At 37.9% G+C, this 17,211-nt stretch overlaps 1 protein-coding gene across 1 annotated transcript in view; it reads right to left on the bottom strand.

Annotated features, from left to right (window-relative positions):
• LOC122814191 (histone H2A deubiquitinase MYSM1-like) overlaps nt 1-14,665 on the bottom strand; it is a gene marked incomplete in the record, with an annotated part of 897,734 nt that extends 883,069 nt beyond the window's left edge. The window contains 1 exon segment of the mRNA XM_044086797.1: nt 14,507-14,665. Within this exon segment, the coding sequence (XP_043942732.1) occupies nt 14,507-14,577 (71 nt within the window).
• Between the last annotated feature and the right edge of the window lie 2,546 nt (nt 14,666-17,211).

Here is a 17,211-nt window from a genome sequence, read left to right on the forward strand (position 1 = left end):
AAATAGAAAAACCCCCCTTTTTAAAATTTTTCAAAAATTTAAAATCCAAAAAAAAAACATAACATAAAATAAACAATCTTAAATATAGTTTACAATATTTGAAAAGTTCCATAGTAAAAACATGACAATTCCCAGGTCTTTAAAACCAAGCTGGCGTATGTGAAAGCACACATACTGTCCCCAGTCATAGTTTTGGTCTGTAAATCTCACACTCAAAATTAATAAAATTATTGTCCAGCACTAGTTCCATAACATTAGTAATTAAATTCACTTCAGAATTAGCTTTATCAAGCTTTCTCGAAATAATTCTAGCTTTCCAGTTTAGGAATACCATTAAATAAATCTAATACTGTAACAAGAAAAATAAGATTGTCACACTACAAGTACTGTTTCAAACAGCTTAAAAAACCCCATATGTCCTTTAAAATGTTTGAACATATGGAAAAAACAGGCTGCAGACATCGGCCAATGGATACGTTTTAGAACCCTGGGGATGCCACAATCAGACTGAAGGGTGGGTCTGAAACATTTCTTTATACTTTAGGTATTCTAAAGATTGTAGGGATTTTCAAAAAATCGTACAGATAATTTGTTAAAATAGCTTATAAAACTGCATCATTCAAAAATATACCCATCTTCCAATACACTATATTCACCAGGTTGATAGAACTAATTTCAAAAGTAAACGCATCTTTAAAAAGCATCTTAACTATATATTCAATTGTGACATATATAACAACCCCTCTTATCGGATTTCATTACCCTTATGCTACTGTCATTAATTACACCATCTAGAAAATTCATTGCCTGTTTAGTAAACTTTAACTTGCCATTATGTTTAGTTCTATTCCTACTAATTTTCTAAATATCTTGCTCCCAGGCCTTTTCAAACATCTGGACTGTGGGTTGGGTGTAGTCATGTAGACACTCCTTTTCTTATATTGATTAACCAAGAAGCCCTCTTCCAAAACAAGGAAGCCAATCTGGTGGTCTCATGCCATTAATAAACTCTACAACAGAAGGAAGAAACTGTTGCAGAAAAAGATGAAGTCCCAAGCCTGGAAAAACTCCCTTGTTAGCCTCAACAAGAAGTTGAGATCCCTCATCAAAACCTCTAAAGCCAACTATGAAGGCAGAATTGTGGCAGACACTAAAAACAACCACAAACCCTTCTATAGTTATAGAACAAATCTCCACAGCAATACCCAGGTTTGCTCCGAGTTACTGCACAATGGTACCTCCTATACTGAGCCAATAGACATTGCCAACATACTGGCCGACAGATTCAGTGCCAGCTTTACACCTCCCCCCCCCCCCACAAAAAAACAACCACAACACCGGAGGAATGCTAGGCACCCAGCATTACTGCAGCACAGGTTAAAGCTGCATTGTCCAAGGCCAAGAACACAGCTTCCATGGGACGCGACAATATCCCTGGATGTGTTCTACATGAACTATAAAGTGAACTGGCACCACATATGTGTGCTTTGTTCAATCACAGCCTCACCTCAGGCTTTGTCCCTACCGAATGGCACACTGCTACAGTCATCCCTCTCCATAAAGGGGGAGCGACTACAGATCCTGGGAATTCTCTCCAAATTAGCCTTATGAGTCTGATATGCAAGGCTATGGAGCACATCATCATGGACCTGATTAACAAGGATATTGGGAATCTCCAAACTCTTGATCCCCAGGCAATTTTGGTTTTGTGAAAGATAGATCATGCCTGTTCAACCTGGTTGACGTCAGTCACCAGAGCTGTGGATGGGGGGGGGGCAGTTCATACAGCCTACCTCGATCTGGCCCAAGGCCTTTGGTACCATTCCCCACTCAGGAATTATTGATAAACTCACCAAACTAGGCATCAACCCCTATATCACTAGGTGAGTTGCAAATTGGCTCACAGGTAGAACTCACAGTGTGAAAGTAGCGGACTCCATGTCAAACTGCTGACCAGTCACAAGTGGATTCCCACAGGGATCTGTCCTGGGTCCTCTCCTGTTTGGCATCTACTTCACAGAAGTCCAGGCCAACACTGAGGGATTCTGGCTGACCAAGTCTGCAGATGACTGCAAGCTGATAACCATTATTAATTCCCCAAGTGATGTAGACACCTTACAGAAAGGCCTCACTGAGACCAATGACTGGTGTCAAAACCATGGCCTTAAGCTTAATGCCAAAAAATGCATAATCTTCCCCTTTGGGAAAAACTCAGTTCCCACTAATTACCACACTGATGGGAGCCCATTGAACACTGAAGGCATTATGAAAGATCTGGGGACACAGGTTGACAGCAAACTCTCCTTAGACTACCACACTGACACTGTGGTCAGAAAGTCTGTGTGGCATATCTCATTACCAAGGGTTTTGCATCCAGGAAGAAAGAAGTCATCCTCTCTCTACTCTTCCCTCATTAGGCCAATCAGAGAATACAATGCCCCATTTGGCATGTACCTCACTAGACACATGCAACAGCTGGAAAGGCCACAAAAGTACCTCACAAAGAGGATCAGAGTCCTTAACCACATGTTCTACACGGACAGACTCAAAAAACTCCAGCTATTCTTGGTCTCATATCATCTTCTAAGAGGCAATCTCTGCTTGACTTACAAAGCCATGTCTGACCCAACTCTGTTAGAAATGCTACATCTAAAGAAATCCCAATCTCTCCACACCACACGCTCTGAGACCTCAACCTCATTACTACAATCAACAGAACATGCTGGAAGGGCAGGTTCATAACCCAGAGACTGCCCATGCTCTGAAATAGATTTCCCATACTTGTCAAGCAAAGCACCTCACTGGCCCTCTTCAAGAGAAATCTTGATAAGTGGATGCGAAACAAAGCTCACCCCGGGGATCACTGCAGTGACTACTTGATAGAGGCACTGGGGACCAACATCGGGTGGCATGATGCCAGGAGACTTCTATGGGCTAGGCTTGCAGAAACTCCAGGGTCATTAGCTTAGTACACATCTATGAACCTACATCAGAGCTGGTAGTGCTACAGCTGTATTGAATGGAAAAATTCAATTTCTGGATTACTAGGGAAAAAAACGAAAACCTTTTTCGAAAGGAAAAAGGCTGATTACTTATCACAATGTTACTATAAATTAAAAATGTTAAAACCATTGTGTTTATAAATATTCCCATCATCCCCAAGTAGTATATTTACTTCCACTGTTCTTTCTTTTCTCTTATGTTTCTTGACTGTCCCATCATTAGTATATTTACTTCCACTGTTCTTTCTTTTCTCTTATGTTTCTTGACTGTCGCTCCTTGATATATATATATATATATATATATATATATATATATATATATATATATATATATATATATATATATATATATATTGCCCCTCTCCCTGGGTAATTCCAAATGTCCCGACTCCCCTTCTGTTCCAAAATTCTCTGGAAACGCTGCAACAGGGGAAATTCTAGAGTCACTGATGTTAAATTCATGTCCATTTTCTATTGGGGTCGTAGAACAATCAAGATCATTAATATTATTATTATGATGAGCAGAATAAACATCCAAATTGTTATAAAAAGTAGTCTGCTCATTACTTTGAGTGGAAATCTTTTAAAGCACGTCTGACTTTGTATTATAAACTGCCCCTTTCTATCTTTTTTATTTTTTTTCTAAGAGTAATAGATTAAAGTTGTTTATCAACATTTGTAAACCACACCAAAAGCAGCACACAGTTGAATGAATACCACACAGAACCAACCAGTGAAAATTTTTTATTAAAAATACACGTTAATTCTCTAGCGCCTCTGCTGTAAAAAGCATTTAACAGAGTACAATCATACATATAAAAACTACAGCTTATATACTCTTTAAACTAGATGAATTGTTTCATTAGTAAAACAATTAAACAATTATGAATTACTTTATTGCATTATACCAAACACTTCCAAGTGCATTTTTGATTCAAGCCTCTAGGGCTCATGGTGTCAAACTTTAGAATCAACATTGTTTTTTTTTGTTTATCAACATATCCAAAAGCTTTCATATTTCTCTTCAAGACTGTTAAACAGTAAGTTAATAATCCATTCATTCAATGAATTAACATTTTCTAATAAACCAGAATTAACAACTCCATTAATTCAAAACCGTGTTGATCAAACATTTTAATAAAATCATTATAAAAACGGTCATTAACTCCCATCTCATTACGGACTTTATATACACTCAACCCCTGCGGTACTCACTCATACCCAACCTATACCCCCTGTTAAATGAGTGGTGCTAAAACCTGTTAAATACATTAGGGATGCATGGCTAAACATAAAAAGGCCATTTAGGGTCTTTAGCCTACTAATCACCCATGAACAATGGAATATACAATAAGTGGTGGTGTGCCACAGTAAAATATTTAGACTGTACACTGTCTTGAATAAAGTAGAATACATTAAGTGCATGCTGTGTGTGCCTTCTGTGGATGGTTGGGCGCTGGGCTGGCAACGCGACACTGTAAAAACTCCACTGCCAATCATGAGCGGACAAAGTGATCCGCTGTGGCGACCCCTAACCGGGAAAAGCCGAAAGAAGAAGAAGAAGAAGACAATTCAATGCTGGTAGTAACTATGTACACTCATCAAAATGAGGGATTTTAAATATTTCATTACGAGAAAATGGAGGCTAGCAGGGAATGAAGGACAGGGGTAGCATAAAGCAAGTGTGCAGGAAGAGGAGGCTAAAAGTGAAAGGAGACGAAACAAGGGGGTGAGGGGAAAAGGGAGGAGAACAGAGATAGTATTAACAGATACAGAAATAGACAGTGGAAAAATAGACAAGACGGGGAATTTTGAAATGTTTAGCGATTCTGGAGTGAGGGAGGCAACTGCATGATGCACCCTGAAATAAAGCCTTTCAAAAGGTAGATATAAATCTTGGGTAGTAGTTCATTTCTTTCACTTGGCTGGGTAAGTATTCCAATGTTGAGCCACGATTGAGAAGTCGTGATTGGTCAGGTGGATGACATACATCTAAGGTTAAAGCTAAAGGTACAATGGATCACTCCACAGGTGTGGAGGGGGTTGAGTTGGCAACTTAAACATAAGTAAGGCTGCAAATAGTTTACATCTTTGTGGAACTGCCAGGCTTTTAACACTACTAGACAGTGGTGCTCTCTCAGAGGCAACAGTGATGACGAGGCATTATCTAAACAACTTGGGTCCTGCAAGTTAACTCCCAGTACTGATGAAAAAGACACTTTTCCAAAAGAATTAAAGCTCTGGAAACCTATTTTGGAGTGTAGGTATATTAAGAAATTAATTAATTTTGTCATTTGATGGGCTGCTAGTCATATGACTTGACTTTAAATATGCATAGTTTGGCTTTTTTTCTTCTTAATTTGAAAAAGCACCCACCCATAAATGCGAAAACTCATTTGGTTTTATGATTGAATAAAAATTTGTCTTTGCTAGTGGCTCCCCACACGAGGAAACTGCACATGTTGGCGACTGTCTATAGAAATTACATTTATTTTTGCTGAATGAAGCAATTAAGGAGAACACATATTTCAGCTGAGCTATGTTAACACCTTTACCTAAAGCAGCCTTCCCTTTTGCAGAGAGAAAATATGATTTTTTTTAATTGTATTTAAAGAATAACATGAAGTTGATTTTGGATTCTGTCACTTCGTTATTGTGCTGAAAGTTGAGTTGCCTTTGTGGGCCATTTTAAGCCAAGCCACGTTTTGTGCTCAACATACCCTATCCCATTTGGTCATAAATTTGTCTTACCCATCCCATGGTCGATAACTATAAATTAACCCTAATGACAGTAACTGGGATCTTACCATAGATAATTTGAGGGGGCCCACACATGGGATGAACATTTAGGACCTGCCTCTGTCCATCTGTACTATGGGACAGTCCTGGGATAAATGTTCTATTTCCCATCTACATATCTAAGTTGAGCTTAAAAATGGACAGGGGTGAATTTTGTTTTATACAGATGGGGAGTCTGTTTCACAGCAGCAATATCCTCTGTGAAATGTCCCTGCTCCTCCAAAACATTTTGTTTATGTTTCAGAAGAGGTTTAGATCCCTAAACAGAGTATTTCTGATGCGATCTGACTTGCTAATGTACAGCAAATGCATCCGTAATGGGTCGGAGGATGCCTTGTATGCCAGACACAGGTCACTTCTTAGCAGTCTATAGGATACCAAGTACAGTGACAGGGCTTTGAGTCAATCCATGTAAGACATATTAAAGCCTTGCATCCTTTTAGTAAGATATCTCTGCGAGTGTTCTAGTTATTGTATAGCAGATACCAGTCCTTCAGCTCGAGCGAGACGTAAATTGTGTAAAAATTAGTGTAGATATCAAAAATAATGTAGTAAACCCAGTAAAAACACAGGTTTATTGTAACAAATAAAAATCCAACAGTCAAGCAGTTTCCTGGTTAAGCGCTTTCATCTGAATAACTCAGATTTCATCAGAACCAAGATTTTCACAAACAGCATTCCTTTTAAAGTTAATTAGGCGCCAAAAAGCCTTATAAAGATCTAATTTCTTAAAGAAGCAATGTTATAAAATCTATAATGTTACCCACAGAAAGCCCTATTACAAACAGGCTATATTTTAAATTGCAATTTATAAAATCAATTATACTTATAAAAATTCTTTTTTAAGAAATTCTTTTTTAAAAAAGGAAACTTATAATTTCTAATGTTTGTAATAATCAACAATAATGCTATTAAGACATAAATAAATAAATGGTATCTGTGTTGTGTAATCCATACAGAAAAATGAAATGAAATATACAGATATTGTAAATATTTACACATATATAACATATACACGTGTATATAATGTGTACAATTGTATGTATAATGCATATAATGCACATAATTTGGGCATTACTTATCCCCGGTCCAAAATTAAAAAAGGTTTTATACTAATAAAATCATTAAGACCGGGGGGAGTAGTTGCATCACAATATATTTGCCATTCACTTTCTTTGTATGATAAATAGGTCTTCCAGTTGCCACCATATACTGACTGTTCCACCTGATCTATTATAATAAATCTAAAAGTGTGATCCTCACCCTTGTCCAGAACAAGTCTGCTTAAAGCATTTTTTGTGTCTTTTTTCTTAATTCTGTACAGGTGTTCATAGATCCTAGTTTTAAGTTTTCTCTCTGTCTTGCCTATGTAATAGGCAGGACAGATTGAGCAGGTGGCAAGATAGACTACCCTCTGACTATTGCAGTTCCCTTTAACACTCCAACATTTGGTATTCAATAAATTATCCAGTTTAACACTACTATTTTCATTAATATAATAGCACTGGTTACAAGAGCCACACTTCTTTGTTGAACTCCTTTTCTTCTTAAACTTAGTGTAGGAACTGGCCTCTAACAATTTTTTCAGATTGAGGGCAGTCTTGTATATGCAAATAGGATTATTCCCTATGCAAGCTGAAATGTTGTCAGATGTATTCAACAATTCCCAGTGTCTTTTTACAATTTCCTTCACCAGGTTAGTATATGGGTTGAACATAATAATGCAACCTATTCTGCTGGTGTTGAAATTAATTTTCTTATTAATACCTAATGGTTCTCCCACCCAGGCTATGGGGGCCTCTTGTGCCCCCATTTTCGCCAACCTGAGTGGGAAAATCAATTTCTTTTTTCTAGCGAATTTTTTAAAAATATTTCTCTTTATTCTAGATATTTGGATGATCTTTTTATAATATGGAAGGGCCCAACTGAAGATATTATGAGATTTATTGATTATATTAATTCAAGCACTACTTTTCTTAGATTTACATTCAAGATGGAAAAATTAGGTATTGCCTACTTAGACACATTTATTAGTTCCACCTCTGATGGATTTGCATCAAAGATTTTCAGAAAATCCACTTTCTCGAATGACTACATAGAATTTGGTAGTTGTCATCCACAACACATTTTTAGGAATGTCCTTAAGGGACAATTCATTCGTGCAGCGAGGATGTCATCTTCTAAAGAGATTACGGATAAAGAAATAGACAATATCTCGCAAATGTTTTTGGAAAGAAAATATCCAAAAAGAATGGTGGAGAAAATGGCCAAATTTGTTAAAAGTAATTGGGGTATGAGATACAAACCCCTGTTGGGAGAACCATTAGGTATTAATAAGAAGATTAATTTCAACACCAGCAGAATAGGTTGCATTATTATGTTCAACCCATATACTAACCTGGTGAAGGAAATTGTAAAAAGACACTGGGAATTGTTGAATACATCTGACAACATTTCAGCTTGCATAGGGAATAATCCTATTTGCATATACAAGACTGCCCTCAATCTGAAAAAATTGTTAGAGGCCAGTTCCTACACTAAGTTTAAGAAGAAAAGGAGTTCAACAAAGAAGTGTGGCTCTTGTAACCAGTGCTATTATATTAATGAAAATAGTAGTGTTAAACTGGATAATTTATTGAATACCAAATGTTGGAGTGTTAAAGGGAACTGCAATAGTCAGAGGGTAGTCTATCTTGCCACCTGCTCAATCTGTCCTGCCTATTACATAGGCAAGACAGAGAGAAAACTTAAAACTAGGATCTATGAACACCTGTACAGAATTAAGAAAAAAGACACAAAAAATGCTTTAAGCAGACATGTTCTGGACAAGGGTGAGGATCACACTTTTAGATTTATTATAATAGATCAGGTGGAACAGTCAGTATATGGTGGCAACTGGAAGACCTATTTATCATACAAAGAAAGTGAATGGCAAATATATTGTGACGCAACTACTCCCCCCGGTCTTAATGATTTTATTAGTATAAAACCTTTTTTAATTTTGGACCGGGGATAAGTAATGCCCAAATTATGTGCATTATACATACATTGTACACATTATATACACGTGTATATGTTATATATGTGTAAATATTTACAATATCTGTATATTTCATTTCATTTTTCTGTATGGATTACACAACACAGATATCATTTATTTATGTCTTAATAGCATTATTGTTGATTATTACAAACATTAGAAATTATAAGTTTCCTTTTTTAAAAAAGAATTTTTATAAGTATAATTGATTTTATAAATTGCAATTTAAAATATAGCTTGTTTGTAATAGGGCTTTCTGTGGGTAACATTATAGATTTTATAACATTGCTTCTTTAAGAAATTAGATCTTTATAAGGCTTTTTGGCGCCTAATTAACTTTAAAAGGAATGCTGTTTGTGAAAATCTTGGTTCTGATGAAATCTGAGTTATTCAGATGTAAGCGCTTAACCAAGAAACTGCTTGACTGTTGGATTTTTATTTGTTACAATAAACCTGTGTTTTTACTGGGTTTACTACATTATTTTTGATATCTACACTAATTTTTACAAAATTTACGTCTCGCTCGAGCTGAGGACTGGTATCTGCTATACAATTTTACGTGGTTGGAGTGTTGAGTGTATTTTTACAGTGTTCTAGTTATGCCTGGTCAGATGCATGCCAAAATGGGGCATCAAAATTCAATGACTGGCCTAATGAGGGCTGAGTAAAGGGGGACAATGATGTCCCTAAATCTAGAAACAATCCCTTTATTTATAAGCTGTGCAATATAGAAGGACTTTCTTATGACCTGACACTTGATGATCAAAAGTTAGGTCACTGTTCACATAAGTTCCCAAATCCCAAACTGGGTCAACTTGTAGGGGTATATTGTCAATATGGTAGTTCCCTGGAGTAGATTACTTCCAAAAGGATACAATAAATCATTTTTTGACATTTTGTTTCAGACCACAACTTTGAAACTAGCTATTTGAGACAAACTGTCCTACAGAATGGCCAAGTCCTTTGGTGATTCAGTGACTGTTCCTAGCTTAGGTCAGCCAGACCCCTTTGGCTCTACATTTTACTTCAGAACAGTAGATGCCAGACAAGACAGGTCCCAGCACAGAAACCCTGTGGGACTCCACTGGTGACTGCTCTCTTTGAGGCGGCAACTTTCCCTGTTTGGTCATCTGCATCCTGTGAGCCAGTTGGCAATCCACATAAGGGTTTACTCTCATTTTATTCAGCTTTGCAACTATGCCTCAGTGGGGAACTGTTACCAATGATGAGGAAAAATTAGGTGAAACTCCAGAACCAAAATAACCACTTGCAAGTCACCCGGGAAGCCAAAAGAAAAGGAAAAAATGCTCTGAGGCTAAAACCACAATTTTATTTACAAAATATAAGGACAAAATCATTTTTATAGGACGTTACTCTAGGGTTTCTAAAAATGAGAGTATTTATAATTAGCAAGTCTAACATTTTTGTGGAATACAATATACTATCCATAATTACAATCCCTTCTACCTTGTCAGGCTTCATAATTTGTATGCATTCATTCCTCCTTAATGCTTCCATTAAATTCCTAAGAATAAAAAGAATCTTGCATTAGAGATGCTATTAAAAAAGGAAGGCACATCCTAACCTTCCTAAAGAGGAAAAGAATTTAATGGAAGAGTTAAGGAGGAACGAATACAAAGCAAACACAAATTATGAAGCCTGACAAGGGGGCAGAGATTGTAATTATGGATAGTATATTGTATTCCAAGAATATGTTAAACGGGTTTCTAAAAATGAGATTCACATATCCTACAAAAATTTTTGACTTTGTCCTTATATTTTGTTAATAAAATTGTGGTTTTAGCCTCAGAACATTTTTTTCTTTTCTTTTAGCATCCTATGTGATTTGTAAGTGGTTATATCAGTGGGGAATTGTGCCAAAACCTTTTGACCAGGGCGAGGCATGCAGATTGCACTGTTTTGTCTTCACCCATTGCTTTGGTGACCCTTTCAAAAAATTGCACCTGGTTGAGTAAGCATGACCTACCTTGACAAATCCAAACTAAAACTGGTCCAGTGCATGAAAGTTTGACATGCCCTGATAAATTAATTCCACAACAAGTCTTGCCATGACTTTGCATATGATGCTCCTAAGACTTACGGGTCTTTAATTGGCTGGGTCTATGGATGGCCCTCTCTTTTGCAGGTGAATTACTGCAGCTGTTCTCCATTCACTTGGTAAAAACCTGTACGGAGACTGAGCAGTGTTGTTAGGGGTGATGCACCCTGGGATACTGTCAAGACCCACTGATACAGTATTTTTTAGTTTTTGATAGCACTTTTAGGACCTGGTCTTGTGCGATAGCTGGAGGTGAGAGTTTCAGGTACATCCTGATGAACCAATGGAAGTGAGAGTAAATTTGCATTCTAAAACTTAGTTTATGTGCTGTTTTTTTTTATCTAGTCTGTTGCACACTATCCAGGAGAAGAGTTATTGGAAGGTTGAGTTCCAGATAAGTAGTGTGAATCTCTGGATCTGTTCAGTACCATGTCATCAATGTTGAGTATTACAGGAGATGAGGGAGGTCAGCTCAGACTTTATAAACAAAAATAATAGAAAGGGGGACAGAATAGACCCCTATAGTATATCTTTTTCTAGGGTGGCCAAGTTTCATACTGAAAATCTAGTAAAAACTGCAAAAGATCGGTTGGACCAGAAGTCCATAAACCAAGTTACTGATTTGTAGGTAAAAGGCCTTGTGTTGTGTACTTGCCTTTTTGGTTAAGTAAGTTTACAAGGACATCAAGAAGGACACAGTTTCCACATCTTCCATGCATGACCTTGGAGATGGAATACAGATTTTAGTTTTTTGTTTTGATTTAGCAATTCTTGAAATTTTGGGAAAGTGTTTGGCATGAAGATGTAGAAGAGTGCATGCGAGAACGACAGTAGCTGTTAACAGGTCTGCACTATCAGCAATGGGGACCTAGTAATGGGGTCTAGGTCATTCTCAAGAGCTGTAATGTTTTGGTCTGCTTTAGTGGAGTAAGACAAAATTTGGCATAGGATATTGTACCACGGTCACTGAGTGCAGAGACAGAATGGAGATGAAGGATATGTCAGAAGAGGTGTAGATAATTACAAGATCCAAGACAGAATGATTACTAGACTGGAAGTTTGGCCTAGTGGACTCAAGAATAAGTTGGGTGTTTGAGAATAAGTCAGTTATACTGGTTTTTTTTTTTTTAATAAGAATTAGTAATAAGCCCCCACCCCCCATTGTTATGATGTCACTTTTGGGTTTGTTATGTTGAAGAATTTCTTCAAGAAATATTTAACTTGGGTCTGAGGGAGAGAGATGCCACTGCCATACCACTATGATTTCTACTGATCTAGAACTTGTTTGCCCAAACTTCCTCTCCTAAAGACAGAACCAATGAGAGAGGCTTTTATGTCTTTTTTTTGGACGTGCAGGCCTCATCCAATTTTTGAGTGATATCATGCATTAAATATGCAATTGGTGATTGAAATTTGGTGGGTCAGTTTTAACCCACGAGTCTGCTGAGCCAATCTCCTAACATAACATGGCAAACAAAAATCACAGGATTTATTTTGTTTTCTAAGACTACCTTTATTACGAAGAGCTAGATTTATAGAACCGTAAGAATTTGGTAGATGAAAATGTATTTGTTTGCTCTGGTGGTGAAATGGGCCTGTGTTTGTTTAGAGGCAATTTTTATAGGTATGTTTGGAACAGTTGGCTAGTTTGATAGTGAAGCAAAGAAAGTGGGATTTATGTAGTATGAAGGGGGATGTTGTAGATGGTCTGCACTGTAAGGAGAAAGTGGGTGTCAGTGGGAAGAATTTGAAATGAGGACAGTGGTTAACAGCAAGAACAGGTAGGAAATGGAGGGTGTATAGTGTCAGTTATGGTTAGTGGTTTACACAGATTAAATGAATGTTGAGTGTTGGATGGAGGGAGGCACTACTGTGAAGGGCTTGTCTGCAGTGAAATGAAGAGCAGAAGTGTGTCTTGCATATGCAGCATTTTATTAAAGGGTAGTTTGTAAAGAATATAGCTAAAGATTGAAGAATATGACAGGGTATTTCAAAACTGGTAGGTTGAGTGGGATAGCACTACATCCGAAGAGTGATAAGACTTCAGACGGAGTATGAAGTTGAAAGGATGAAGGTACGGAGATTAAATATCAGTAAACGGAAACAGAAGTATAAGTGAAGAGGTGTTTCTGTCTGAATAAGTATTGAATTAGAGAAATTGTAAGACATGGATAAAGGCATACAGAATAGTAGTGTGGCTAAAAATAATACAATCTGTTTTGTGGATGGGACTGGGCTGGGGTAGTGTGAAAGTTTAGAGAACAGCAGGGGAAGAAACAGTGTATTTTTAAGTAGGCGTGGAGGACAGGAGTTAAAGAGGAGTTGTGTATGGAATTAAGGTTGCAGTCATTTAATCTGCAAGCAAATAAATCCTGCTTACCTCCAACAAAGGGGAACTGCAGATAACTAATGTAAACGCAAGCACTCTCAAAAATGTAAGAACATCCGCAGTGGTGGTGTTGCAGTAGCGTTGTCGCCTCACAGTACGACGCTGTCCGGTTCGATTCTCAGCTAGAGTGTCTTCTGCGTGGAGACATGCGTGAATGGGCGTACCTTCGTTGAAGGTTGTGCGTCAGGGCTGGTAACGCAGCACGTAAAAATCAACTACCAATCATTAGCAGACCGAGTTCCGCTGTGGCGACCCCTAACCAGGAAAAGCAGAAAGACAACAACTAATGGAATGCGGACGTACTGCAATGAAGTGACAAAAAGGACTTGTTGAATCAGCAAATGTGGGCAAAGGGAGCTCAGTGTTCATGCAATGGTTGCACTAACATCACGTTTGTAACCTTTTCTAAGTGGAGACAATAACAGAACCTCATAAGCTACTGATTTGGGCCACGGTGAGGATTTCCAAATCAGTAGTTCTGTAAAATGCAAGGGGGCTGAGGAGAAAGCAAATGTTTCTGTAAAAAGTAGTGACTGTTAAAGGTGAAACAATTGCCAGACTCTCAAAAGTTAAGTCTTCCATATTTAAAGCTTTTCTTCCAGTCAAGGAACAATGCAAAAGGAGAAACGCTGTCACATGATATTAAATACAAGATATTTTCTCATTTGCATCTCTCAAGCTCTAATTGCAAGAAACCTGGACAAGGATAATCGGGCACAAATTCCTAAAATCAGGGGACATTTTTAAAACATGCCATTATAAGCTTTTGCGTGAAATGAAGTCTGAAACGCAAATGTATGCCATATCGACTTCAATCCTCAACGACTAGCCAGACAACCACAAATTTTATGAAAGACATACTAAAATATGAAGTAAAAATCTGAACAACTGAGAGATATTTCATTTCTGTTACCATAACACGAAAAAAACAAACTAGGTTTGATTTTATTAGAAATACGTAGTGCTTTTATATCACCAAGTGGCTGCATGCATACTTTAACCTAAGTGGGAGATTCACATTAAGCACAATTTCCGTCTGTTACCTTGACACATGTATTTAAACGTGGTGCTACAGTATCACCACACTAGCTAGCATCCTTTATATACCCAGGTCAGCTCTCAACAGGAGACAGGAAAAATAACCAAACATACTTCACATTAGCACTGGTTCCCTTTTTCTGCCAATTCAGACTACCAACAAAACTTGGTAAGCTCACCCTTTAGAGATTTCTGTTTCTTCCCCTTCTATATCAACATCTACATCCTCTGCTGCCATGATGACTCTCATATAAACAATAGTGACAAAACAAAGTTAAAGAAAGCAGACCGTGACCTCATCTAAACAACGACTTTCTCTTCTATCGCCATCTGCCTGCGAAGAGGAATTAATACTGCCGAATAGCAGGTCCGTCAGTAACAAGTCCGACGTAGACCCTTTCTGTTTCAGACAACAATCACAGTAGTCGCACTCTACTTTTGGTAGTTTTAAACGTTATATGCAGTAATTGAAAATTGAGTGGGTCACAGAGTCAGATGCAGTCAGCGGAGTTAGGACTTTATTTACTGCAGCACCCAAGATGTATGAGCTACAAAATACAAATCCATACATTTACAACCGCTCTTCCTATTTTTGCATATGGGATCCCGTTGTCACTTCAGAAAGTGACAATCATCAAAACACTCGTATATTGTTAATGTTTAATGGTTATGAATATTTTCACATTCTTAGAGTGCCTGAGATTTCTGTCCAAAAAAATTATTTACACATCCATAGTCGTCAACCTTCCATTTCCCAGATGCGAAACTATACCTTTCATAATGTGGAACAAATGGGCAAAATGTGGAGCTCTAACAGCTTTAACTAGGATAGTCAAAGTAGGCAATAATGCCTGACAGGGTGTAACACCCACCCAGGGGTGCACCCCTGGAAGGGGGTTAATTACACATTAACACACACCCAGGGTTGCCACATTTTAACAAGGCCAAAGTGAGACATGGGGGTGTGGACAGGGGTGTGTGACCACTATGACACTGGCCACACCCCCACCACGATATCACCAGAGGTGTTAAAGGAGATGCAGTATTACAGTTATGGGTACAACACTGCAGCATACTGAAAACTCAAACCATTTAAATGAAGTGAAGCATTACTGCAAAAAAAAAAAAAAAAAACACATTACTCAGTAGCAACAGTAAGCAAACTTTAAAGGAGTAAAAAAACACACGATTCACACTTGTTTATTTTAAAAAAGTAAAAAATTCATAAACCAACCATGACTACTCTGAAACAAACCTAAAAAAATCTGCATACCACACACAAGCCAAGTGTAAAATTAAGACTGTTTTTATTGTAAATTAAAGCTAAAGCAATGAAGAACACAAGACTACATACTGCACACTAGCAAATTAAAGCTAAAGCAAAGAACACCGCAAAACTACATACTGCACCCTAGTACTACATACTGCACACTATTACACTAAATCACTTTTTTTTAAAGTGCATTTTGAATTAGATTTTATGGCTTAAAGAAGGGGCCGGTTTGAAACAATATTTAAATAAAAGTCACTACATTTCATCCAGTAATTTGCAGTCATCATTAGTTTGGCTTTTAACAAGTCTACACTACATCGGTTTTGCACATCTGTCCATTTACCTTTCACCAAAGAAAAAACTCTTTCTGCAAATGCATTTGATGTCAGTATAGATAATACCCTAGCAATTACCAGATATAGTGCAGTCAGCTCAGGCCCGTCTCTGAAAAGCTTCAGCCAATTTTCTCCTGGGGTCAAGCTTGTCTTACATAACTGTTCGAGAAAGGGCCTAATTGCCAAGTAGTCCCTGAAAAGATGGTCTTCATCTACATCCTGCAGACTCAGGGGAGTGGTCACATTGAGTATGTCACTGAAAGTAAAGGGCTCAGTTAGATTTAGACAGTGTAAACAAGTAGTTGTTTTCAGTATAATCAAACCACTGTTCCAAGTACTTCACTGCTGTCTCCAAGAACACAATGAAGTCTCTTTTCAGTTTGTTAGCAGAAGTGCTGTCTAATGGGCTCATAAGTGCCCTAAGTTTCCCTCCAAAGAAAGCACATTCAGCTCTTGCCTGCAGTTTTTGCTTCAGAGAGACCATTACACAAAATGTTTCCATGGCAGTAAGTCCTGATTTTTCTAATGTACTTATATGTTCATTAAAATCGACAAGAACAGCACAGAGAAAGTGCAAATAGTACTGGAGCAGCATAGGCAATGCATTTTCACCATGCTCATTAGTTGAAAAGTACTGCCATATCTGCTGAGGGTTCTCCTCTTCTCCCTGGGAGAGGAAATAAGACTGGAGCACTGGGAGATTTTTCATGACTCTTTCAATGGCTGGCAGTAGTGACAGCCACCTTGTTGGCACATGTCTTAACATACTCTCAAATTCCATGCCACAAAACTCAAAGAAGACTTTCAAGTCTTGTGACAGAACCTGACAAATGGCTGAAAAGTTTCATTACAAATACTACCACGTCTTACGGTAGTTGTGCTGCAGCTGTTTTGGCTGCATTGTGAATGATGTGGGCAACACAGTTAGCCTTCTGGAGTGATGGGCAGTTTTCTTTTAATCTAGTATACACACCACATTTCTTCCCATAGTTCACACTGGCATTATCAGCCCCATATGCTGAAATGCTGTTCCAGGGCAAGGAGTGCCGTTCCATAATGTTCGCAGTTTGCTGTGATATGGCCTGTGCAGATTCATCAGGGTCTTCAAAGAAGTCCAAAAGGCCATTCACCACCCCTTCTTCTTTAGAAAAACACCTCACAAGTGGAAATAATTTTATGTTCCCCTTGTTGGAAGCATCTGATGAAATTGCAAATGAAGTGCCTGGTTTCTGAAGGTCATGCAGGAGGCATTCCAATGAGTGTGGTCCCAAAGCAT

The sequence above is a fragment of the Protopterus annectens genome, chromosome 10.part0 (genome assembly GCF_019279795.1).
Source record: "Protopterus annectens isolate FY-2018-M chromosome 10.part0, PAN1.0, whole genome shotgun sequence".
In the NCBI taxonomy this organism is placed as follows: Eukaryota; Metazoa; Chordata; order Ceratodontiformes; family Protopteridae; genus Protopterus; species Protopterus annectens.